The sequence below is a fragment of the Pholcus phalangioides genome, unplaced genomic scaffold (assembly GCF_987345545.1).
Source record: "Pholcus phalangioides strain wild (caught in Gottingen) unplaced genomic scaffold, Ppha-v1.0 ptg000040l_1, whole genome shotgun sequence".
NCBI classification, from domain to species: domain Eukaryota; kingdom Metazoa; phylum Arthropoda; class Arachnida; order Araneae; family Pholcidae; genus Pholcus; species Pholcus phalangioides.
The window spans coordinates 1,355,096-1,383,053 of NW_028301626.1; the positions used below are offsets into that span (position 1 = coordinate 1,355,096).

At 40.2% G+C, this 27,958-nt stretch overlaps 1 protein-coding gene across 1 annotated transcript; it reads right to left on the reverse strand.

Annotated features, from left to right (window-relative positions):
• Window positions 1–758: 758 nt before the first annotated feature.
• Window positions 759–27,557, reverse strand: LOC149065257 (uncharacterized). The gene is made up of 3 exons (XM_089254119.1): window positions 27,424–27,557; window positions 3,213–3,497; window positions 759–1,004 (listed from the first exon to the last, which is right to left on the reverse strand). Exons 1-3 carry the CDS (start codon window positions 27,470–27,472, stop codon window positions 820–822), a joined length of 519 nt encoding a protein of 172 aa, XP_089110245.1. The 5' UTR covers window positions 27,473–27,557; the 3' UTR covers window positions 759–819.
• Between the last annotated feature and the right edge of the window lie 401 nt (window positions 27,558–27,958).

Sequence of the window (27,958 nt, forward strand, 5' to 3'; positions counted from 1 at the left end):
GAAGATCTCACGAGAATTTATTTTGCCTATATAGTACCACCAGGGTGGGACTATGAGTTTAGCTGAGTTTTCTTGAAGACGAGATCTCTTGTATGTTAGAGAAGTCGTTTTCTGTTTTTAGCGTGTTTCATCAAAATCTCTGCTTGTGATACGTGCAAATAGCTTTGCTATGAAATGAATCTGTTTTGTCCTTCAAATTGCTTCATGCTTTGCCATCTTGAGTGCTTGTGAGAGAAATTTATTTGAAACAGTATGAAAACTAACTGAAAAATATAGTTAACTAATTTATAATGGTGTGGGTAGGGTAGGATGAAATTAGCTTATCCGGTTTCTTTGTTATCTGGCCTTCTCTTTTGTCACATTACAGGGACCTGTCCATTTTCCGGACCCTTCACAAAATTTCTAGTGTGAAAAACAGACCTTTCATAAAATTTCTGGTCTGAAAAACGGACCTTTCACAAAATGCTGGATCTGAAACCCCCACCCCTCAAAATACAAATTAATGAAATCATAAATTTGGCATTTCATTTCTTTTGTGATAAATTAACTGGACTATTTTGCTTTCCTTGAAATTACTTTTTTTTTTTTACAAAAACAAGACCCTACAAAAAAAGTCTGGGCAGACCCCTTGCATTAGGCCTTATAGTTGAGAGTCTACTGCAGGGGTCTTCAACCTTTCTTCCAACTTCCTATGAAGCCTGCAGGTCACCAACTCATGTAATTTAGTAACATCTTCATAGGCTAAAAATTGTAAATTTGTATAAGGAACAACCTTCATACAGACACATGCTTTGACATTTATATGTAAGATATTTAGATTCAACAATGTGTAAATTTATTTGATAAATGAAAATTCATTGATGCTAATACTGTTATGGCGATGCATAGAAATAACAACTGTTGACTTATTCTTTCACTGCATGATCTGAGAAATGATAGAGAGTTCTTCTTTATCTTCTTTTGAATCCTGCGTCCAAAAATGGTTATTTCTTTCCATGTTCCTACTAGAACAAGGAGAGGGAAAAAAATTTAATGTTGGAATATATATTTTTTGGCAACATATTACATTCATTTTTGTAACAAATGTCTGACAAAATATCCAAGCTGCTTATTTTTATGATTTTCAACTCATCTGCATCTAGAAGCGGAACAATCTGTGAATTGCATAGCTGCTAAGTTTCCCGAATTTCTACTCCACCTCCCAGACTCTTCCCGAAAATTTGAACGTGATTGAAAAAAAAACACCATACTTTTTAAGGGGGGAGGGAACGTATTCCTAAAGAATTTACCTTATTATCATTATCACGCACCTAAAGTAAATATTGTTTCCATTATGCTAAATCATGAAGAAATTTTCCATTCTGGTAAGGAGTAGATCTCTCAGAAACTTCAAAAATGCATTTTTTTTCAGACTGGACAGACCTTTTTTTCCCATAATTGAATATTCTCTATAGCTCAAAAACGGTTCAAGGTAGGGCAGGATTAGTATGGTGCTTATGTTCCACTTGGACTCGCTTATCACCTTCCTTTCATTTGGCAGAACAGGTCATGTTCACCCTGTATTCGAAGGCTGTTCAATAAAGAATGAGATCGATTTTCTATTGGTATAGAATGACATTCACCAGAACGGGAATCATATACAGTGAAATCTCGATACAACTATACTCTGCAGACCAAGCGAAAATTTCCTTGTAAAGGATTGTCATTATATCAAGAGATAGCAGTTTAAAATTAGAGTATGACATTTCCAAACAAGACTTGAAACAACATCATTGTAGAGTTGGTTTATCGTTATCTCGAGTATTGTTGTGTATCAATTTTTCCTTGTATTTCAATAGATTTATCTTTGCGCTTTTATTTAATAGATTACAGTGGATGAAGGAATTCTCGACCAAAAAGCAGTAGCAAAGTAGGACGGGACCGTTCTTATTTCTCTTCTAAGCGGGGGACCCGGTGCCCAGAGTGCTGAACCAGAAAGGGTGCAGAATTTATTATTTTTGTTGTTTAAAATAACAGTTGGGGGGGGGGGGCACCAAAATGTATAGTGACCCCGAGCAACAGTACATTTTTGTTTCTTCCTGCGGCCATGAACCAAAGCATCTGTGCCGTTCGCAACATGAAGCGATCAAATTTTGTTTTTTTCCAAAATGTCATATCATCCCCCCCCCCCCCCCAGTTCACGCCAGAAGCATGTATGTGCGAATTTCCCAAAATATGGGAAAACGATGTTTCAATGTGTACTCTACCCATGTTACTCCATGAGTCATTTCCCTGAAATGCTTTGTAACATATGTTTCAATAGTTGTTAAACATTTGATTTTCAGGAAAAACTTATACAGGGTGCATAAAAACATGGGGCACAGCATTTTACTGGTGAACTGTTGATCGTAGAGGTATACTTCCAGTTAGAAAAAGTTTCCAAATAACATGCAATACTCAGATATGTCATTCATGTTTCATGGGGTTGTATAGTTATTAAAATGAACAAAAAAAATTTTTTAATACAATCCCTATGCGCCCCAAAGCTATAGCATAGGGGGTGGGACTTGGGAGGGGTCTACCCCTCCCTGAAATGTGAGAAAATGGCCGAAAAAAAAAAAGACCAAATCGATGGTTCTATCACTTTAGTTCCCCTGAAATTAAAGTAACCCCCCCCCCCTTGAATGAAATTTCTGGCTACGGGCCTGCCCACAGGGCCGTCTTAAGAGCATCGTAGGCACCGGGCCAAGTGATTTTACTGAGGCCTTACCAGGTAAGTTCAGAAAAATTCAACTACTACTCATTTTCCTGAGGCCCCGGGCTATGTCCAGGTGGGCCCATGCGTTAAGACGGCACTGCCTGCCAAAAGCTCAATTAGGAAATTGTTGCCTTTTCTCCTGATGCCTAGAAAACAAAACTCTAGGTTTTTCTAAACGTAATATTCATTGGGCTATTAAAATTTGAGCCTAAAAATGAGGAAATTTGGGAAAAAGTGTTAAATGCGGGTAAAATAGTTTAGCTAATTGGGTTTAGGGGCACACAGGGACTGTATAAAAAGTTAATTTTTATTTTATCTTAATAACTATACAACCCCATGAAACATGAATAACATATCTGAGTACTGCACGTTATTTGGAAACTTTTTCAAATTGGAAATATACCTCTAGGATCAAGGATTCACTAATAAAATGCCATACCCTCGAGATATTGTACGAGCCCTATTATTTAGGTACCTCCAATTGTTGAAGAAGTTGTACTGTTATATTGTTCAGGTTTTTCTGTAGTGATCTTCACCGGAGACCATGCGAGCCAGTTTTGAACCAGTTCATAATCTTCGTGATAGTTTTCAGTGATTGGTTCCTGTCCGTGAGATGTGATGTTCTCAGTGACGATAGGTTTCTCTCTGGATGGATCAATCCATGCTTTTTCAGAGGAATCTTGATAAGCATCTACGTCCTGCGAAGGCTCCTTGTATTTGTAATAATCCTCTTCTAAGACAAGGTTTGTCGAAAATATAACTGGAAATACAAAAAAAAACATGTATGTTTTAAAATATGTATTTTATACTGGTGGGTAGTAACGGATAAGTAAGGCTGGATAAATCACAAAAAGAAGAGGAAAAAAATTTAGGCACCAGAGAGAGAGAGAGAGAAAAGGCACTTGAGTGGTAAGATGCTCGACTTCCACTATCGAAATCACAGTCAAGGTCTACAAGTTCGAATTTGGCCAAAGAACATCAGAAGCAAATTCTTTGCCTACCAAGCCTGGGGTGATCACCGATAGATGGCGCCTTAGAAAAACTGTGTAAAACAATAAATATTTTAAAAATTTTTTAGCATTTAATGACAGCCACCGTGGTGATCGAGTGGCCATAGTGGCAAACTCACATTGAGAGGACCCCCACGGTCGCCACAGTGGTGGTCGGCTGAAGTTGGTCTTCTGTGGTCCCTAACTTTGGGGTGCAAATGCAGGCCGATCTCCCTGTTAAAAAGTCTCGCCACAGAAAGCAATAGGCCTACAATGATACAATCATTATACTTTGTTCATAGTTGGAAAAACTGATGGCGGCATTACACAGAAACCAACTTCTGTCAGGTCCACAACACAAACATGCACATTTCAATGTGTACCAATTCTTTAGAAATCGTTCAGAAATCGTTCTGGAGTTGGCTTTCTGTGGTTCCCAACTTTAAGGTGTGAATGCTAGCAGAGCTCCTCGTTAAAAAGTCTCGCCACAGAGAGCAACAGGCCTACAACGTCACGATTATTCAATCATTATACTTCGCTCACAATTTTAAATACAGATGGCAACCAGTGGCATATTTAGGGGGGGGGGGCTTAGTGGGCTATAGCCCAGGACAGCAAATTTGGAAGGGCAGCAGATTTTAGGAATGAGTGGCCAAGAAAATTAGTACATTATAGGAAAAGGGCTGCAAAATTTTTATAACCATGAATTTGCCTCTACCCAGAGAGTGAGAGACTAGGTTAACGAGTGAACTGGGGAGTTTGCAAGCATGTGAGTAAACAAAAAAGTGCAAGCAGGCGAGTGAGCAAAAGAGTGACAAAGTGTGAGCAAGCATGTGAATAGCTGAAAGAGCGACCTAGAGCATGTGCAAGCATGCAAATGACAAAAACAGTGGGCAAGCGAGTGACTGAAAGTGAGTATGTGAATGGCCAAAAGGGTGCCCTTAGAGAATGTGTGAGCACATGAGTGACAAAAAGAGTACGCAAGCATGTGAGTGATGAAAAGGACTTAGGGATGCAGGCATATTTACAGGCCGGGGTGGGCAAAGTGGGTTATAGCACAGATCAGTTAATTCTAGGAATGAATGATAAAAAAAAACCAACTAAACAAGAACGAGAGAAGGGCGGCAAAATTTGTGCAGCCTACAGATAGCAAAACTTTAAATACACATCTGATGGCAGCAGTAAAAAAAAACAAAAACATAACATTAGACACGCTTTGACTGTTAGGTACCCAGGCTTTGTTCCAGACTCTGCCATGAAGCTGGGCTGGAGGAGATCTCGGCAACGGGATGTCTGGTAACAGAAGCCTGGCGTTCATTCATTTATATACTGGACCATCAGGTTTCCTGATTTAATGTTGCATGTAGGCGTATAGGAAAATATTTTCTTCTACCCTCCCCCCCCAATTCAAATGAACTTTAAATGCATTTTTTTTGTTCTAATCATGTGTGTTTCATAAGGGGTCTTTAACCATTTTAAAGTTTTGAATGGATACAAATACACTCCCACCTCCTTCCATCCCGAAAGCAAAAAATAATTTTAAAAAGCTATGGTTCTGTTCCCCCCAAAACACATATAATTTCTTTACTCATGGTGCATTTATGGTTTTGCCAACTGTGAACTACACAAATTTTGCTGCCCTTTTCCCCCCATGGTGCTATAAACCTCTTGCCCCCCCCCCTCACTTCTGTAAATACGCCTCTGTCTCTTGGTCACTCACATGCTTGCATATTCTCTTGGTCCCTCCCATGCTCACACACACTCTACGCCACTCTTTTGGTCATTCACTTGCTTGCACACTGTTTTGGTCACTCACATGTTTCCACACTCCCTAGGTCTCTCAGTCACTTCCATGCTCACATACTCTTTAGTTCACTCTTTTGGTCATTAACATGCTTGAACACTCTATATGTTGCTCTTTTGCTAATTCTGCACACATATTCTTTAGGTCACCTAAGAATATGTACGTACTATTAATCACCTGATCCGACTTCCTAGTTCACTCTTTTGGTCATTCACATACTTTCACAGGCTCTAGGTCACTTTTTTGTTCATTCATGCGCTTGCACATGCTCACTGACCTAGATCGTCACTTTGTTGATCATTCACATGATTGCACACACTCTACGTCGCTCCTTTGTTCACTGTCGTGCTTGCAAACTCACTGGGTCAACGAACTTGTCGCCCTGGGCTATAGCCACTGCCGCAGAGACATCCCGCCCTCAACTGACAACATCATCTCAGATCCACGCAGGTTGTGAGCACCGTGAAGATTCATTGTCAGAAATGAAACAGCACTCGTATGACAACTCTGGCATATACTTAGAAGTGACTTAGATTGTTTGGGATGTTCGATGCTTCAAGTTATGCTGGAATGTAGTAGCCTACTTGGGAGTCTGCCTGCGCTTTCTGTGAAGAGCAGGAAGCAACTCGAGTTCACCTGCAGCCAAGGTACAAAACCTTATGCGCCGCCCCCTGGTGGGAGGCTGAAAGGGTTTTTGCCTTGGAGAACTCTGGAATAAAACTGTTTTATCCGTTGAAAGCTGTACACATTGTTTTACCCAGCAAAATATACTTCACCATACATCCAGCTTTTAAAGAAACTGTCCTGTTTTCTTTAGTACAGAGATATTTCAACGCTCTCAATTATGTCAGATAACTTTTTCAACTAGGAGTCAAGATGGCCGAGAGCAGGTTTTGTCCTCTTCGCCAGCCTCGGAAGAAAACACATATAGTCTGTTAAAGATGCGGACATGTTGCTGGGAAAAAAGACGTTGCGGAAGAAGCAGTGTCTCGGATGGATGGATTCTATAGCTGATTTGTTGGCAAGGGTCAGCTGAGCCTCTAGGACTGGCTAACTCTTACTGATGAGCCATCATATTTGTTTTTCCTATTTTGGGGTATTATGTCTAATTAATCTCAAATCTCCACAATATGGAGTTGAACATTTAATGCCAAAATTCCTACTCCAGGGTTCCTACGGGGAGTGCAAGGGAGGGGAGCATCTTTGTGCATGGGTCACACTAATCTTTTCTGTATCGTTTTTTTTCCAATTTTAGTACATGTACTGGTCTAAGTCTCTCTGCACAGAACAGGCAGACCTTCCACATACTTACTTCGATACTTGCATAGCAAGGAAATTTAGGCATCTGCTCGAAAATATGGAAGCTGGATGGCAGCACCACTAGAACACGAAACAAGCATAGCTCTCACAAAATAAATACACCTTTAAGGGTGTTGTGGGTCTGCCTGCTCTCTGACCTCAAATGGTCAGGCTCACCCTAGAACACTTTAAATTACTACTACTAAATCGCTCGTGCACCTTGTCCATATTCCTCTAAGGAACCTCTTCATACGAGAGTTTTCAACAGCTCGCTGATGCGATGATGAATTTAGGAAAGAGAGAAAATTCAATTACCCTTGCGAGGGAATCGAACTCACGTCCTCTCACTAGCCAGGTGAGCGCCCTAGACCACTAGACTACAAAAGCAACAAATTTCAATCTTTTCTTAGAGCTTATGGGCACTGAACAGGGCTTTATATGGACAGTCAGATTTAACTCGGGCCGAAGCTCATAATTGCGGATACTTGCCACCAGACGGAGACTTATCAGAGGATGATGTCACTCTTCGCTATTCATACAAAAGCTTTCAATGGATCACAAAGAATGAATAGCAATGGAAACCTTTATATGAATAGCAAAGAGTGACATAATCCTCGGATAAGTCGCCGTCTGGTGGCAAGTGCTAGCAATTGTGAGCTTTGGCGTGAATCAGGTCCAACCATCCATGTATGGCCCCATTCAGTGCATATGAGCTCTAAGGAAAGATTGAAATTTGTTGCTTTTGTAGTCAAGTGCGCTCACCCTTCTAGTTAGAGGACATGGGTTTGATTTCCTGCAAGGGTAGTTGCATTTTTTTCTTTTCCCTAAATTCATCTTGGCATCAGCCAGCTGTTGAAAACATTTGTATGAGTGAAGTGTAATGATTGAAGATTTGTACTGCAATAGGAATGTTGCTGTGTTGAGATCGATGTGTGATTGCATTTGCGCCTCGAAGTTTGAAATCATGGAAGACCTACTCCAGCCGACCACCACTGTGGTGCTGGTAGGGTATTCACGCAATGTGAGTTCACCGCTATGACCACCACAGCTATGAATGCATTAAACTGAAAACCATATCCGGAAAACAAATTTTTTGAAGGAATAAAATTGATTTTGTTATATGGAGACTTGTCTGCTGCTTTAAACGGTACATGTACCTTGTAAACATTCCTTCCGGGGGAATTTCTAATGAATTGGTGCAAGCCGAAACGTGTTTATGTGGGGCCTTAATATATTCATGATGTGGGAGTTATGCTTGTTTCATGTTCAAGAAAAGTTGCTATTACCATTGTACATGAATGAATGATTGACACTGGACTTATCCCATTGCCAAGATCTCTTCCAGCCCAGCTTCGTGGCAGAGTCTGAAACAAAGACTGTGTATTCAACAGTCGGAGTGAGTGTATGGTGGTGTCTGATTTTTCAGTCTCTCCATCTATATCTCAAATTGTGAGTGAAGTGTGAATAATTGTATCACTGTAGGCCTGTTGCTCTCTGTGACAGAGATCGGCTTGCATTCATGCCTTTGAAGTTCGGAACCAGAGAAAACAAAATTTCAGCATACCATTGTACAGCGCAGATCACATTTCAGAGATAGACACGTACCACCATAAATAAACTTTGTTAAAAAAATTAATAAGAGGCAATATATATATATAGTCCAAATACTTTATTTAATGACTCTAAACGATAATGACTGACCAACACACACACATTACAAAGCTGAACACATTCTCGAATGGCAGTAACATCAAAATCATAAAGCGTGAAAACATCATATGGAGCCACTTGGAACATTTTTAAACAGCTTAACTGACATGTGCGCAACACATGTGGTTGTTACGCTTCATTTACATCGCTATTTGCAATGCAAAAAACGGAACATATTTTCTCTAAACAACGAACAAAAAAAAATCTATAATATATTGCATATGACTATGTTCATGGCATGAAAAATAATAATACAAACAACTTAACGCTGTATAAAATATGAGCATGAAAAAAAAAAACCAATCAATCAAAGTGATCAAAACGAAAGCACTTGCGGAACTAACATCAAAAAGGCATTACATCTTGGTTGGATACAGAGCGAATGTGAAACACTGCATAAAATTCAAAATAGCACATTAAATTGTTACGCAGATATTCAATGAGCATAACCATAAAGATGAATGTATAAGGACATACTTAGAAATTTGATTCGTGCAACCAGGGTCAGAACTAGGACGAGGGGTGTAAAAAGTGAGGCGCATGCGCTGAGCTTCAAATTTCAGATTAAAGAATATATTGTGTATGTATTAAAAATATAGACCATCGACTTTTAACAGGGAGATGGACGGCAAAAATCCTAGTTAAAACCCTGAACATAACACACATAAAGATATGTTCGTGGTAATAAAACATTTGTTGAGCGTATTTTGACAAAAATTATGTTCGATTAAAAATATCCAATTATTGATCTGAATATGAATTTGTGCCGCAACTACTGATGTTTCTCTGTCATCTTCTACTCTTAAAAAAATATATACTCTCTGTATATATTATTTTCCTGATCATAAGGCGACTCCTGAATATAAATTCAAATATACAACACGTGTGAAATCGAGATGACTCCCGAACATGTGGCAAGCAATAGTCAGAGTTAAGGCATTTTAACAATCCAAGCGATCGAGATGAAAATTTAAGTCTTTCAGTAGGGTTAATCATCTCAAATTTAAAGACACAGTATAAATAACAATGTGAATTGTAACAATAATCTCTTGGGGTGGACAGAACATCGAAAAACAGCATATCTGGAAACGAGATGAGTTATCGAAAGAATGATTCTATGCCTTCAATGATCATTGGTAAATTGATCACATACATGGCCTGAATCCTTCATATAATACAGTCGATGCTCGTTATAGCGACCATTCATTACAACGACCAGTAGGAAAAGTCCCAAATGTTTTCATGTAATGACTGTGCTCTATGATGTCTTTTCGCTAAATGATGGGGGTTGTTATAACGAGCGTAGACTATAACAAGTTATATAGTTCAAGTTAACTTCTTAAACATCAGAACACATGAATGAACACTTCAATGATGAAATAAAGTTATAATTGTTCATTTGTATAGAAATGACATTGGAAATCAACTTAACCCCCCCCCCCCACTTCTGTGCAGATCTCAGTATGGCACGGGCAGTGAAATTTTTTATCGCCTGATTATTTTTTTATTTTTTTAACTCTTTACCAGCCACAATGGCCATAGACGGCTCTACGAGCAAACAGTGGAGATGGGGGGTATGGGTATATCAGCGATTTTGTGAAAGGGATGGGGGAGGGGATGATTGACAACTTGTCGGGGTAGGAATGAGAAAGACAAGCATAGACACCCCATCAATTGGATTTCAAAAGCTCCGCTCAAGCTTCATGATGAAACTCACCGTTGTTTCATAACAATACAATACAGGAACTGAATGGTTAGAAAGGATGGGGGGGGGGGTTATGTGAGCAGTAAACGTTTGGGCGAGTCCATTTCAGAAAGCACAAAAACAGTAACTTTCACTAACCTCTGGATGTGCATTAAGAATCAGTAAAGGGTTAAATAATCACAGTAAAATTTTAATTGCATAGAATAGACATTTCACTTATAACTTTTTTAACAATTGGAAAAGATATGAATTATTTTCAGCAGAAAGTTTTCCCACAGGAGGGCCACTGCTTTGGCCGTCTATGTGTTCGCATGTACAACACTCAAACAACTGGTTTGTCGCAAACCAGTTGCTAAAATATTTGGATTACACTACTGACGATGCCCCCCCCCCCCCCCCCCCCCCACCGCCAAGAGGCAGAACCACAAGGGTGTGAAAGGAAAGTTGCCATCTTAGGATAATGGTTCTTGAAGAGTGCCCTATGACTTCTAGGGGATTTTTTCAGGGGAGCTAGATATATTGATGCGTGCTTTGAAGAGGCTTTTTGTTGGACTATTCTGGACAACACTATGTGCAAATGTTGACTAGAGCAATGAAACTGCTGCCTTAGGATGTGTCAAAAAAACATTACAGTTTATCAAAAAGTAAACGTATCACTAGCTTCCTGAAATTAAGTCAGCAATACAACTTTAGAGGTTCAGCCAATAGCATTATGAAATGTCCATGCCGAAGGTGAACCAATGAATCCAGTTTTAGACAAGCAGTCACAATTCATTATACACTGGCAATAAGAGCGTGGACTGACAGGGTTCCAGCCCTGGTGCTTTTTTTTTCACACTATAAATTAACTATAAAGGCTGGTATGGGGGTCCTGATCCAAGATGTGGGGCCATGGGGGAGGGGGGATTACAAATCATCTCGGACCTTAACAACAACAAAATTGATCATGGATGACACGCCTTTCTCACACAAAAACATTGTTCAAATCCTTAACGAGCTTGACATTTTCGACTAACAGCAAGTACGTTGGTGCTATAATTTCAATCGTGTTCACCAGGAATGGGGAAGGGATATGGTATAGTATGATAATAGGTGCATCAATGATAACAAATACAAAAACAATTCTTAGGTGCAACCATTGTCATAGACAAAAAACGACCAGGACAAGTGCTGGTTAGGCTTAATTGTAAAAATAACAATAGCAAAACTTCCCTTTAGATGCAAACATAATACCAGAAGTTTTCAAAATTTTTGCTTTTAAGGCTCCAAAATCTACACGCACCTCTTCCGTATTATCTGAAATCAGCTTATGTATCCCTGAGCCATATTTGTATCGTCATAATGCTAAAATAAAGCTCATCATACAGAGTAGTTTGATAAATTCCGAAGTTTTTTGCAGCTCACCAGAGAAAGGGGGTGGGCCCCATCACAGTTTAAAAATTCCACGGATGACATACAATTATTACACAGCTGTTAATAACTCACAGGAAATATTCTTTGTCATTAATTCTCAAGAAAGAGACCTTGACAAACATCAAAATAGTAACTGTTACCACTGGCGACTTAACTCGAATAACATAAAAAAAAGGTAAAAGAAATTACCAAGTACAGTAGAATCCTGTCATACTAAAGATGAAGAGGTGGGGGAGAAGACACGATTACCTTCTGCATTATAATTTGAGCTGGGGTAAAGGGAGGACTCGTGGCCTGGGCTTAAAATTACAGAATTTTACACTGGAGGAGGCAGTGTAAAACTCCTCCAACCCAACAAGAATAATATGGCCACAGTATAGAAGAAAATTTTCTTAAAATTTGATAAAAATAATCAGAAACAGAATAGTGCTCAGAAATGCACACAATGTAGATTCCACACCACATCTAACCACGGTTTAACAGGGGAATCTACCGTACTTCCATGAAACGTAAAGTAAAATAAAAATTATATAGGCTAATGACAACTAAGACCCAAAAAAAAAAAAAAAATCTAAACCCATCACAAGCATAAATAAGAGATAAAAAAATTCACGGAAACTATAATGTTTTCTATTTTATATACTGCAGATTAACATAATCCACACAAATACGAGATAACCTATCTGACCTCATGAGAACAATAATAAAAAGGTTAGCTGTAACACAGGAATTCATAATATTCTCTAACACACATCAATAATGTACACAAAAAACCCATTTTGCAAATGAGTATCATTTGAGAAATTACGTGGGAAATTTTTTTGATCCCACCTGGTATAACAGCACTAGATTCCCTATTTCACATTTCAACTGAAACTATGACTTTCGAACTCGAAATATATGTTCAGAGATAAGGTACGTTTGTTCACAATTGCTAGGAAAAACTCAAACATTAGAGCTGTATCATCAATTTGCTCACACAGACATATTCCAAGTCTCGAATGTATCACTTCACAACCCACACATTAAGACGGTACTGATTACACCCTAGAGAGACATGACTTTTCTTCACTTACAACATGCACAGTAGTGTGACTTGCCAAGTAAAGACATTGTAGCCTCTCTTAACTTCAGCGATGAGAAGGACTACTCGGCAAGTCATGTTCTTGTGCCTGTTATAAGAGAAGTCTCTGTGGTGCAATGTAAATAAGAATAACAAAATAAGTAAACATAAAATGTGAGGAAAACAAGAGCTAGACATGTTTCTGTATCAAACTTTTTCAGTAGGTAACAAAAGACAAAATGGCAAAAACCCCCCATATAGTGGGGATTACTTGTTGTTCAGGATGCAGAGTCGAAACTTTCAACTCGGTGTCCTGAACAGTAAGTAATCCCTGCTATATTATGAGCTTTTTGCCATTTTGTCTTTAGTTAACTAATGAAGAGGAAATTGATACAGTTCCAAAACGCATCTAGACGTAGTTTTCTTCACATTTTGGGTTTACTTATTCTTATTTCTATTATCTCACCCAAAAGGTAATTTATTCCTTTCAATGATCAGTGTGCTTACTCGATTGCAAGAGCTCGAGGAAGGGGGGTGATTACAAGGCTGTAGCCGCACAGGGTGCCAAATGAGTTACGTAAAAACTATAACTTGGAAAAATGTTTTGTTTGTAAAATTAAAACTGTGAATGTATTGGATTGTAGAAAAAACTATACTTTTGGAGAGTTCTCCCCGAGTGAAGCTTATACACCAAAAAGGTGCAGAAAAAAGGTTTTTCACAGGTGTGATTTTTCCTTTGGACCAACCCAACCAGGGTTTGATTCTTAGCAAAATTAACTTTGGCATCCAGTGTTTGATTTGATTGTATTGTGGGCCGAGGAAAAAACCATCTATCTGTCATATTACACAAAGGCTGCACAAAGGGGGGGGGGTCAGATCTCCCCCACCCCAAAACATTAGAAATAGCTGGTTTTTATGGAATAATATGGTTACCTCCATTGGCGTACGCAAAAGGGGGGGAGGGCTTCTAACTACCCCCCCAAGCTGAGATTATAGTGTTGTTTTGCAGGAAAAACTTAAAAAAACCCCTTTCCTTGAGAAGAAAAAAAAATTGAAACCCTGCTTGAGAAAATTCTTCCTATGGTTAACTCTATTGTTCTGTCACTTTGGTTCTTTCTCCAAAACATCAGTTGTCTCCACTCCAAAATAAATTTCTGGCTACTCCCCAAACCAGAATATGCCGAAATCTGCGCCATATGGCACAGAAAAATTAGTACCATTGCAAAACAATCTGGAAGAATTTTAAGAAAAAGTGTAAAAAACACTATTACGGGGATTTTTACTGCAGAACATTTCCACTCCGCCAAGGGCTCGTTACAGAACAATGCAGAACATTCTATTTTGGAACTTTGGCCTTATTTTATGCCAGAAAATTACCAATTTTAACTATTAATTTGAGGAATTGTATCTGCCGCACAAGGAGGAAAAATTACACGTTTCCACAAGCATGTACAGATTGGGAGAGAAACTGACATCTTTGTTGCTGCTTTATCACAGACACACAAAATAATAATTTTATACGTAACATACGTATTGACATTAAGTCAATATTATTATCAAGTTACAGCAAAGGCATTTTTCTCCCACTAAGATTTCCAAGAAGCAAAATGATATATGCAGAGGGAAAGGGGGGAGGTGAAACATGCATACAACACGAGTTATACAGTCTATGCTCGTTATAACAACCCCATGTTATAGCAACCATTCCATTACAATGACTGGTAGGATAAGTCCCAAATGTTTTCATGGAGCGACTGATATATATATATATATATATTTTACTCTTAATATGACCCTCCCAATATAACGTCCATTTTCAACAGGATGAAAGAGGGTCGTTAAATTGAGCATAAAATGTAAAAATGTTATAAGCATTTACAGCATATTTTGTTTAAATATGCAGAGGAAAAAAAAAGTTTAATCACGACAGATATAAAAAATACAGCAATGTTTAGTTTTTCAAATGTCAATAACTGCACCCAAGTCTTTGATTTGCTAAGATGATTTCGAAAACATGAAAATTTGATCAGTGGAAGTGAAGGAATTATTGTTAAGAAAAATAATTGTTACATTCTCATAACTAGGGTTACCAGAACTGTTTTTTCTTAGCTGCACCAATTAAAATGCTTCGGTACGATAACCAAATACACCATAGGTGGATATGATATATTGTCATTCGGAGCATAGAAGAAACAGGTGGGTGCACCAGCCCCGTCATTTGGGGGGGGGGGGGCGTTGCTCTCTCTGGCCCCCAAAGCAGAATGTTTAGCACTGTTCTGTGACAAGCCCTCAGCTGACTGGAAATGTTCTGCGGTAAAAATCCCCATACATGTAATAATGTTTTTTTGCACTTTTTCTTAAAATTCTTCCAAACTGTTCTGCAGTAGCGCTAATTATTCTGCAACGTACGCCGTAGATTTTGGCACATTCTGCTTCCGGGCCCCTGGCTTTTGAAAATACATTAAAAATGGTATATATATATGCATACATTCAGTACATGTGCTTTGCCCCCCCCCCCCTGAAAAAGTATGACGGCCCTGGGGGGTGCACATAACATGAAAATTACAGGGAATATTGGTTAGCAGAAATTGGCAGACACACTGACATAATATCTTCAGACTTCTGTTTTATAGTTACACATGTGCAATTTTAGGAGCAAATGCTAATTTTTTTTCCCTTGGACCTGAGATTTGTCACACCATAAGATTAGTTATATGCCCAACTTTAATCCCAATGAAACAGAGCGGTACAACTGCAAGTGTCAGAGCTTTGCGAGTCAGAAATCTGATAACCCTAGCGATAACTAACATTAAAATGAAACTTCAAACCATAAATTTATGTCAAATGGGCTACCATAATCATTTGAGAACCTATCACACACTTCTCTATCCAAAATTGAACAGACTTATTTGGATGAGCGTTAGAATTGGTAACAATATCAAAAATAAAATATACATTTTTGCAGTTTAGTAATCAGTGTTAGATTCAAGTAAATGCCATATATAACTTTTTTTTGTTCCGTTTAATAAACATTAAAAATATTGCATACAACAAGTGATAAATATAACACAATTAATGAACCAATGAGAAATAAAACTAAAAAAACTACTTTGTCTAGACGCTATGAGATAGTTATAACCATAAGGATGGTACTTAGACACTTTTGTGATGCACCGGTTCTAATAGACCAGTCAGAACAAAACTAGGTAAACAAACGAATAAACAAATTCATGTAAGCAGCTCCTGAAACCCAGAATCCTCACAGCAGAGAGGTCTTAGAGCGTGGAGATCACAGTGGCACAGATACAGTAAGACCCCCGAGTTAACATGCTCGCCAATGAAGCATACACTTCATTGGTATACATGCCAATAATTCCTTGAGTAAATTGTATTAGCTATAACTCCATCTTGCATTAGGACTGAAATGTGTCAATGGGCATATGTTATGTGACATAACCCAACTGGCTGATCTAAAATTTGAATGTAACATTTGTTCAGATCTGTAAACTTCAAAAGGCATCTGGCGTTACTTTCTAAAAAAAAAAACGGATGAGAATGAAATCTGGAGCGAAATCTCACCCATATGCTTTAACACAGGTCAATGATGATCATGTTTGGGTTTGTACTTGAGTAATTTGCTGAGCTTAAGCAAGAATGACGTTTGTGTGACCACTAAGGTTGTCATTACTTCAAGAACTCCTGAGTCACACGGGGAGCCATTCACCAGTTAACTGCTTGATTTAAAGAAGAAAAAAAAATCAATGCTTGAATTTTGGATCTTCCTGAATTTAACCCTCGCAACTGAAGTAGGATGTACAAAACTGAAAGACCCTAAGACAAAATCTAAAAAGGTTTATACTGAGCAGGTTTCATTTCAATTCGACCCAATTTGTATACCATGTTATAACCAGTTCCATTCTAATCCATACAATGGTGTGTCTACAGGGCCATAATTTTGTTGCCTCCTTTACTATAAGTCATTGGTTGTTAAACAACTGTTGTTTTATAAATGTTATTTGTTCCTTATAAAATTTACTTCTCGGACAGTTACCTGTCACCTCCCTCCCCTAGTTCTGTCCCTGGGTGCCCGAGTATCACCACTTATTTTATAACTACCTTATACAACACTGAAATGTACATGCACACAAGTAAATGAGAAAATTTTTGAGATACAGTAGTGCCTCACAATTTGATGCTCAAATTTCTTGGGACAGCACATGCAAGAAATCGCTCAATGAATGAATATGGATGACATTGTGCCAAACTTTGACCAAAGTTTCTTGATGGATTAGTGTTGAATTACGAGACACCATAATATTTGATTGACATGGCATAGTTAAGAAAATTGAAAATATAGATTTTCAAGATAAGTGATGTTGAAAAAAAAAACTTAACTTTGACTGTTTTATTCGAAAGAAATTTTACTTTAAAATAAAAATATGCTAATTAATACCCTCGTTGAAGAAATAGTTCTAGGAAATGTTTAATAGGCTAGCAAGCATTGGAAAATGATATAGTAACACAGAATAGACCTCATTTTGGTCCCGACCACAATACAACAGGTTTATATATATATTTTAAAGAACTCCATAAGAAATTAACTAATATATTGACATCTCAGTCCTACTGAAAAAAAAATATGAAAAACGTTATCACTGGCCAGGATAACAATAATTATAAAAAAAGAAAAAAATGTGATATGAATAGGATTCAGGTCCATCACCAGGTTCCTAAAGGGTCTTGCGGCCTCCAGAGATCAAGTACACCAATCGACTCAGTCGAACTCGGGTAGCACTGTCATTTGTACAGTTGAAAAACTCGATCAACTGATTGCAAAGATCGTTGGTCGCACCGGGGGTACCATTCTCCTCCAACAAGTTCAATGCGACATCCATTGGGTTGCGGTGGTTCTTGACTTCTCGCAGGAATCTCTCAAGCATGGGATGATCAAATGGATGCTCCTTCAGATCCCTGCTGATCTCTAACTTCATCGGACTTCCATTCACACCGTTATGCACAGATGTGGGACTTTTCAGTAAACTACTAGTGTCTAATTCATTGAGAGAGTTTTCTCCCTCTATCGATATGTCGTCATCCACAGACTTAACGTTAGTTATGACCGGCCCCAAGCGACTCGAATTACTTCCATCTTGGCTCTCGTCTAACACAGCCGCCTCCTTCGATTCTGTAACTTCCATGAAAGCGATGTTATCTTCAACAGCATCCTTGACATCAGCGCTGCTCTCGACTATCGCCTGAGCAATCGCCTGGTTCCTCACGGCAGAACCCCTACGGAACCCCCTCCGTCCTCTACTACCGCCTCGCTTCACCTTCACAATCTTCTTCAAATTGGACGAAAGCGAGGAACGAGATGGCTGGCTCAACTTGATGGCGGGCAGTTTCCCACCACTGCCGGTGCTGCCTCCCCGGCGATAACCTCGACGACTAGCTTGCTTGAGTCCTCTCCCACGCGAGAAAGAACGCCTCGAAACCGACTGTTGATCATCCGACAACTGAGTGCTCTCCGGAGGAAGATCATAGATGTAAGGTTTCATCTCGCAAGCCTCATCCTTGTCGTCCCCCGTGGAAGTCGACGAAGGAGCTATCAGGGACTCCGGCAAGGAAGTGGTCGATTCCACCGACTGATCGGGTTTCTGCACATGGACATCTATAACATACAGCCTGTTCTTGTAGAAGATTTCCAACTTGGACGGGATATCCAAGCCACAATTCACCAGCATGAAGGCTTGCCTCTCATTGGATTCTATATGGGAGTACTCCGGGTCCCCGATGTTGGCTTTGAGGGTGCTGATGCGGGACACTTTCCCAAAGACTTCCAGCTTGGAACTGATAACCCTGTTCGGTATTTCGGTGTCCACGTTCTTCAGGAGCACCCTGGTTGCTGGGAGGACGCTGTACTCCACGGACGTGTAGTGCCCTCGCAATCTCACACCGCTGGACACCAGTTCGTCGACGTGCTTCGCGTACCTCAGGTAGATCTTGACCCGACCCTCGACTTTGTAGGCGCTGCGAATATTGTTAGCGCCGATAGAACTCCCCACGGATTTCACGTACTCCGATACGTCGGCGATGTCTTTGACGATCGGCAGAACGACTGCGTGCCTCGACGATATTTGCTCGCCCGATATCGGATCTATTACGAGATCATCCATGAATGCGGCCATCGTTATCGCTCGTTAAAAACTCATCTAAAACAACTCAATCACGATTTCTCAAAGGAAAAACGAAACGCTACGAGTATCACCCACCGCTTCCATTGCACACTTTATAAACAACAACCAGAATATGTGGATAAAAAAAATAAAATTATTCTCGTCAGGTAAATCGCGTCGACGCGTTTTTCAGAATGATGAAAATCAGCGAATCAAAACCAGTTTCACATAAATATACGATATAGAGAACTTCAGAAATCAATGCTCATTCGCTAGATGATTGGATGACGACCAATATTTTTATGATTGTTATCAATTAATAACGATAATCAAAGAGTATTTATATAGAATTGATTTATTTCTTGAATCGTTGATTTTTATGAGGTTAAAGTGTGAAAAAAATTTGTTTTTATATTTATTTGGAAATGTGGGCGGGGCTAGAGCAAATGTAATTAAACAAGCACAATATTTTCATTCTCAAAATTCTGAAGTTCAAAATTTTGATTTTCAGTTCATTTTAGGGATGGAATAAAAATTACTTTCACAATGATAACACATGGGACAAAATGGAATAAAGAAAAATCTTGAAATTTGAACCGCACATTTTTCAGGATGATCTGACGAACGAATTAAAACCATTTTAAAGCCAGACGATATGAAAAAGTATCAGAACCGATCGCTCATTTGTTGAAGACTTGTAGCTCTTTTAATATTTTATAGATGGCAGCCGGGGTAGCGATGCAACATTAATGGATTCCGAAAGTTCGAAATGAGGAAGGATGGATATCCCCTAGTGGGACAGAGCGAGGGTCACGAATGGTTTGGTGGTGGGCAGTTTTCCTCGGAACGGACAATAGGCTCCATTTAGACGTGATAAAAAAACACCCTCATTTCGCGGCCACCTCTGTTTGCGGTCAGCGGCCACTTTTTTGTAGATAAGAGTTAAAAAAAATAAGTTTCTGTGCGTTTTTTTTCTCCCTAGTGCATATTGTTAGACGTCCTCGGAAGAACTGAAACACGTGACATGAGTTAAAAAAATAATATACTGAGGGATATTTCGAGCGAAAAATAAATAGAAATAATAAAAGTTGCAGCGGTTCTTTTCAAAATCCTCCTAAAAATACTATCATCATGGCCCGCACATCCTAGAGCAGGGCCCCTAGGCTGGGATCTTTTGCGGGCCCACCCCCGACGTTCCGGGCCCCAGGGCTGGAGCCTTGTCAGCCCACTCCTTGTGGGTGGCCATGATTTTCATAGAGGGGATAGTAAAGGATCTTTCTATCGAGAGAAGTTTAACATTACAGACTATAGGCTGTTCCAAACAATATTTGAAAAAATACCGCTGTAGAGGGATTTACCGTTATATCGAGTATCGTTGTAGTGAGGTTTCACTGTATATGTATCTGTTTTGTGGGCATTGTAAGTAAATAGAGCATAAGATTTTTTTGTGACATTGAAAACCGTTATTTTGACACACCACCCCTGGAATGTGCTTTTCCTGTCATACAACCCCCATTCGGCGGTCACCTCCGCAGACGGCCACTTTTTTGCGGAACGCCGAGTGGCCGGAGGAGTTTCACTGTGCATGTACAATTGAGTAGTAGTAGTGTACATGTGATATGTGCTTAGGATAAAAGTGTAACATGATGAAAGTGATTATAAATGGAAGTATGAAGATTTTTCTGTACTTTTCATATCTTGGAATAATTTTAGAGAGACAGAGAATATATATATACACTGCTCAAAACAATTAGGGGAGCAAGCAAAAAAGTGAAGAAAACCGTGCGAGACAGCCACGTATTGGCATACAATGGATAGTACACGCGTATCAATGCGCAATACAGAAAAAAGACGTAAACAAATTTGGAATTAAGCTTTAATTCTTTGAAAATATGGAAAAAACATGAAAAGATGATTTAGGGCAACAATTTGGTTACATGTAAACGAAAAAGAAAAGCACTGTTTAGACATGATGCATGAGTTTTAATAGGGCGCGTGGTCTCCTCGAACAGCTAAGACTGCTGCACACCTGTTTGCCATGGATGCGATGAGGTTATCGATCAGACTTTGGGGAAAACTGTTCCACTCCTCAAGAAGTGCAATCTGCAAGTCTCGGACAGTAACAGGCGGCCTTGGTCGGGCAGCAATGCGTCGTCCGAGCATGTCCCAAACATGCTCAATTGGATTCAGGTCAGGAGAGCACGCTGGCCATTCCATACGCTGTATTGTTTCAGCTTCAAGCATGTTCTCCACCAGACGAGCTCTATGCGGTCGGGCATTATCATCCTGGAAAACAAAGGAATCTCCAATGGCTCCAGCGTAAGGGATGACATGAGGTCGCAGTATCTCGTCTGCATACCTTCGGGCCGTCAAAGTGCCATTCCGAATGATATGCAGGTCCGTACGTCCGCCTATGCTGATTCCACCCCATACCATCCAACCAGCTCGTCTGTATTGTGACCTTTCACGAACGAATGCGGGGTTATTTCGAGTGCCCCTGTCCCTCCATACCAGAACACGTCGGGTGTCAAACTCCAGACTGAATCGGGACTCGTCTGTAAACAGCACTTGGCTCCAATCATGTTGCTCCCAATCTCGATGTTCAGCAGCCCATCTTCTTCGGGCCGCACGGTGGCGTGGGGTCAACGGAATGCAGACCATTGGCCTACGTGCATAGAGCCCTCCCTCATGAAGCCGATTACGTACTGTTTGGCTGGACACCCTTCGTCCTGTTGCCAAGTTGCTCTTTGCAGCTGCGTAGCATTCGCTGTTCTGTTTCGACGGGCTGTTAACCGTATATACCGGTCATCAGTTGCTGTAGTGGCACGTGGCCGACCTTGCTCTGGTCGACGTCTAACATTTCCCGTTTCTTGGAATCGATTCCACAGCCTTGCAACAACACTTCTGGCAACTCCAACAGCGTCCGCGACACTACGTTGTGTTTGCCCGGATTCCAGTCTGCCTATAACACGCCATGCCATGGATTCCGGTAAATCACATTGTTGAGACATCCTCAAGTCACCTTGTCTCAAAAAAAAAATACTGCGCAATCGAATTTCGCAGTTACGGCAGTAAAACAGACGTTTCTGCAACATCCCGATTTCTGCCCTTATCTCCTTTTTCTGGTTTTTGACGTCATGAACTTTGATTTGCATATGAAGTTTTCTTCTTCCGTTTCCTGCTAGGCTTTAAATTATGGATGATTCATTTTATGTTACTTATCGGTATACATCTTTGCGTAATTTTGTTAAAACCATGTGCTCCCCTAATTGTTTTGAGCAGTGTATATTTATATACTATATCACCATTTTTGGCGATTTCCCAGTTGCGTTTTTTGGTGCTGGCATTTGCCAAAATACACAAAACATAAAATATAATTCACATTCTTTTAATTAATTAAAAAAATAAAATAAACCAATCAATTTTGAGAAAAGTAATAATAAAATAATTTTAATTTGAAAAATAACATCGACTGAAAACAAAATAAATTTAATTTGATTTTTTTTAAATTGAGAAAAATTTCGAGTTCTTTCTACTAATGCGTAATTTTAAGTTTGCGCTTAAAGCAGGAACAAAAAAATGGTGCTTTCCGAATTTCGCTCCCCCTCCACTGACCAAAACCTGGCCTACGCCACTGTTGTCGGATATATTGCAATTTTGTGTGAACTGGATGGCAGATGGCGGCACTACAAATAACATGCATTACACAGAAACAGATTTCACGTCAGGTCCACAACACGTACACGCACATTCCAACACGTACCAATTCGTTAGAAGTTCCGCAGAGTAATGTGGACGAGGTGCATGTGTGGTTTAACAGTTTCGATTCTCGGGGTTGCCAATAAAGTATCTGGAGAAAGGTTTACCATAAAGTGGGAGTGGCCGACTTCTATATGTTCAAGGGCTAACATAACGGTCAACTGCAGCATCACGTAAGTATTAGCCGCACCAGCAGTGGCGTATTCACAGGCCATAGCGCAGGGCGGCAAGTTCAGAGGAGCGGGAAATTTGTAAAACGAGTGGTGTAGCCTCGTAGGGTTGAAACTACTATATTTATATTCAAGAAGGGACTAGAAATTTACATCGTGGGGGAAAATCCTGTGTACAACAAAACATACACCGCAAGGGCGACATCACAACAATTTCCTCGTTCGAACTACTCTCAAAAACGACTGCCACGAGAGCGAATCTCGGGCGCGCCACCTATATTAACCGATACGGCCGGTCTTGACCGTCACAGTGGCCAAAACAATTAGTAGAATGGGAGAAGGGCGGAAAAATTTGTATAACCCTAAATAAATCCACTTCTGCCTGGACAGTAAGGGACTAGGTCAGTGAGTGATCAAAAGAGTGACCTAGAGAGTTTGCAAGCACATGAGTGAGCAAAAGAGTAACTTCGAGACACAGGTGTACTTGCAGGAATGGTGGGGAGGCCAAGCGGGTTATAGCACAGGGTGTGAATTCGAGGAAAAGTTAACTAAGAAAACTGACTAATCTTTCCTCGAATCGGAGAAGGGCGGTAAAATTCGTGTAGCCTACAGGCGGTTAAACCATAAATCCGGCTCTGAGGAACTGTGAAATGAGAGAGGCCCGGAAAACTCGCACATTCGTACTGTACATGCCATAATAGGACAAAACACGAGCAATTTAGTCACTAAACTTCACCACTGTGGTAATCGTATTCCCCCTTCATCTTCATAAACATATTCACTGTTTATCTGGTTGTGTACCCAGCCAGCTATAACAGGGCTGGCTTAAGAGCATCATGGGCCCCCGAGCCAAATGATTTTTCTGAGACCCTACCAGGCAAATTTTCGAAAATCTCAACCAGATCCCATTTTTGTGAGGCACCCTTTCTCTTGAGGGCCCGGGTGGGCCCATGCCTTAAGACGGCACTGAGCTATAATGCATCAAAAATTAGTTTTTGGCACACATGGGCAATTTTTTCCGCCACCTTGTTTGGCAAAAATTGTATATTTTGCTAAAATAATAACTGAAGAAAAATTGGAACAACTGCTTCATTTGTGGAATCAAACTATGAATGTGGATGGAATGATTCGCAGAATAAACTACTTTTTGATACATTGCATCTGACTGAGAACACAACCGGTGAATATGCTTATGAATATGAAAAGGAATGCAATGCAATGCCCACAGTGTAAAAGTTTAGTGACTATAAATTGCGTTTTGCCATATTATGTCGTGTACAAATGTGCGAGTTTTTCGGGTCTCTCCCATTTTACTGGTGCGGCTCATACGTGATGCTGCAGCTAAATATTATGTAGGCCCCCCTGCGCGCGCGCTTTATATGTGGTAACTTTTTTGTCAGATACTTTATTGGCAACCCTGTGAATCGAAACTGCTTTTTCTCTCGCTTTTTTTCCCTCCCGCCGGTTTGACGAGTAAAAAAAAAGTAAATAAAGTACAGCCGAATCCCGTTATTACGAACTCCGAGAGACCGGAGAAATAACTTCGTTATAACAAAATTTCGTTATAAAGGAATTCCAGGTTTTTGCATTGTTCCCATGTAAACTTATCTGAGGGATTAGAAAAGTGTTCGTTGAAACGAGATTTTCGCTATAACGGTATTCTCGTTAAAACGGGATTCGACTGTATTACGTATTGCAGCGGAAAGTCTGCTTACACCATGCACACCCTCCTGACGGGAGTAAATCACGCCCACTCTCTGAATCGGAAACACGAGAGCACTATTTCCGCACCCTAAAACAGATCCGCTTAATAAAAGCAAAATGCACACTGATCATCTCCCTTGGCTTATGATGAATCGTTATAAATCCCACACCGTCTGTCTGTTCAGCCATTGCTTTGAGCTCTTTCCTGGAGCCAAGCTAAGTTTTCTTATTCGTCATGCTCCAGGGCTACAAAGTACCTGGGCTTATCCGCGGCCGACTCCATTCAGGAGTGTTGCGTCGGCAGGGGGACTCGTCTGTGCTAAAATAAGAGGCTTTTGCAAAGGCGAGATACGCGTCAATGCCGCTTTTAAAGGGGTTGAGGAAACTTTTATTAGAAATGTTTTTTTATGGGCACTAAATATAATATCAATTTTATGCTTTAAAATATTTTGTGACTTTTTATATGAAAAAAGATATGAAGTAATTAAGTATATTGTGCGTTTAAATTGTTCGGGGTCTAGATACAGTGACCATATGGCACGTTTTTTATGAGACACTGCCGTGTGTGATTTCTGGTGTCCCGTCTTCTTTTCTCAAATAAAGATTCCTTATTAATTTTTTATGGGGCTTACCTTAGTTTTAATTCTTCACTGAAATCAAAGATTAAGAAATATATTCATCGCGATGGATGTAAGGGGCCGTTCAAGTATTACGTCAGCAAATTTTTAGCCATTTTTAATTCCCTCCCCCCCTGTCAGCAAAATGTCGTCAACAGCTCTGCCCCTCCGAATCCTAACGAATATTCGTTGGATCACAGACGTACAGGGAGGGAGGGGGGCATAGGGCTCTCATGCCACCCCCTTCCCCGCCCACGATCAAAAATTTATTTTTTTGATGCAAAAAAATATCTTTTTTAAATTGAAATTTCGGAAGAAAATACCTTTATATGTTATTATAATCAATTTCTGTTAATATTTCAATGTTATTTGAAGGCTATGAACTCCAAATTTACCTTTAATAAATTCGTTGTGACCCACCCTCGAAGCCATACAATGATAAATCGCATAAAGGCCCTTGGCCCATGAATCAAATATGGCCCTGGGGGTTATCTGATGCGACCTGCCCTCCTCAAACCTAATTTTGTAAAAATGAACTAAACGGCACATTTACAGATCGCTTAAGTATCCCGTGGTACGATTCCAGAACATTTAAGCGGCCCGCGGCACATTTTCAGATCACTTAAATGACCCGGGACACAGTTCCAGAACACTAAAGCGATCCGTGACACATTTAGAGATCCTTTGAGTGACATGTGACATAGTTTTAGAGCACTGAAGTGGGCCCCAGTGCGGTTCTACATCACTCAAGTTACCAGCGGCACATTCTCAGATTATTTAAGTGATCCACGGCGTATAGCTACGGATCACTTGAGTGATGCGTGGCACAGTTCCAGAGCACTTAAGCGGCCCGGACACATTTCCAGATCACTTGGATCCGCGAAAAGTTTAGAGATCACTAAAGTGGCTCTGTAGGGCACTTATCAAGAGGGGGAATGTTACTTCAAGTGCTCACAAACTATCGAAAGGTTTTCGGCTCACCGAGTAAGATGCCATTAAGAATATTTCTTATTTTCATAAAGGGTCGTTGATGACGTAAGCATTATCCAAACCCCCCCCCCGTCATCAAAAGTCAGCAAATCAGAAACCCCCCCCCCCAATCGATGACAGAGTTACCAACAGGGATCCATCGCAACTAGATACTTTGTCGGACGAGGCAGCTTAGTTAGAAAAATTGATGGTAGATGGCATCACTACACATAAGCATTATACAGTACTTCACGTGAAGTTCACAGCACGTACAGGCATATTCCAACATGTATTAATTGGTTAGAAATTCCGCAGAGGAATGTGTACTAGGTGCATGTGTGGTTTAGTGGTAGTAGTAGCCGGGGCATACACGCATGTTGGCTCTCCCGTGTGATGTAGATCGATCTACATTGCAGGAAGCAGTTAAAGAATGAATACGAAACCATATTTAGTCCAGTGCCCGGGGCAGCAGACCCACTCGCTCCTTCCCCAGTTGCGGCCCTGGTTACCTGGTTTGTCTGAGAGGGAAGAGGGGGGGGGGTTGGTGAAATTAAATTGAAATGTTCACGTGGGTTTCATACCCATAGCAGGCTTATATGATGAGATCTGATATGATCTCGTGAGTAAATAATTAAATTTGTAAACTGCTACTTTTTTCAGTTATGTATGGGTTCCTCAAAACATCACTTTGCCCAGGGATCCACGATATTGACATTATCTTACATAGTAATCCTACAAGAAGCAGGGGGGCCATAGCGTACCTTTTCTGAGCCCTGGGGCAGACATTTTCTTGGGGGTCCCGTAAAAAGGAAAAAAACATTCAGAATAAGTGTAGGTATTTTGTGAGGCACTCCATTTGGCTCGGGGCAGCGCCCCGGTTGCCCCAGCCTAGTTACGGCCCTGACAAGAGGGAAGCTCATTGAACTGTAGCCCAAGGTAGGCTTGGATCCAGGGTAATATGTCAGGACGGACGATGTACATAGTATTGTGAAAGTTCGTTGGAGCGTCTCGTATTGTACGCTACATGCCCATTCCGTCGTATAATTTCGATTTCTGGAGAAAACGTTGCCATCGCCCCCTTCGCTATGAATTCATGCCTGGCCACGGGGCCCAATTCAACCATTTATTTATAAAGTTTTTGGTCATTAAAAATTCGCCTTTAACGCTGGGAGGGGGACAATGCCCCCAAAGTCCCCCCCGTATCTCCACCCATGAGGGTGCCACAAGAAGAAAATGTTCTCCAAAGGGGCCCCGTGGGCTAAAAAAAAAAGGTTAAGAAACACTGCCGTAAAATATCCGAAAGGCACTCACCATGCACAGTCTCGCAAAGAAGTGCTAAAACGAATATCTCCTTTCTCATTATGACGACGCGCAGCAGAAATATTCCATAACGGACTCACTCCATCCCCCGTCGAAAAATAAAACTGAAAATGTGACACACGACATTTTCGCTCCTACGAACAAAAATAACAACATTTTTTTAGGGCCTTAGCAGTTACATCACGAACGCCCTCTTTTTAAGTTGACAAAACAAAAACAAAAAACTGCAACAACAACAACGCAAATGAACTATTTATGGAGAAATGCTTATTGTGTGTGACACTCAAAACTCTTCAAAAAATTCTGACATTTTGAGATTTTTTTCCTTCAACGGCCCTAAGGGCGATTGCCGGGTGTCTTTAAGGGCGTTCAAAAAAAGCACATTTCTATCAGTATAGGAAATTGAATGAAACCGGTTCGAAAAAAAGTAGAGGAAACAGATTCACACACTGAGATAACATTAACTTAGTTTCGTTCTTAGACAAAGAAAAGGGTTAACATATTAGGTTAATGAGATTCGAATTAG

Coding starts and splice junctions, on each gene's coding strand:
- LOC149065257 (XM_089254119.1), bottom strand. CDS start 27,472: ATGAGAAAGGAGATATTCGTTTTAGCACTTCTTTGCGAGACTGTGCAT. Junction 3,498..27,423: donor TCTTTGCGAGACTGTGCATG/GTGAGTGCCTTT, acceptor TTGTATTTCCAG/TTATATTTTCGACAAACCTT. Junction 1,005..3,212: donor AACTTCTTCAACAATTGGAG/GTACCTAAATAA, acceptor TCCTTGTTCTAG/TAGGAACATGGAAAGAAATA.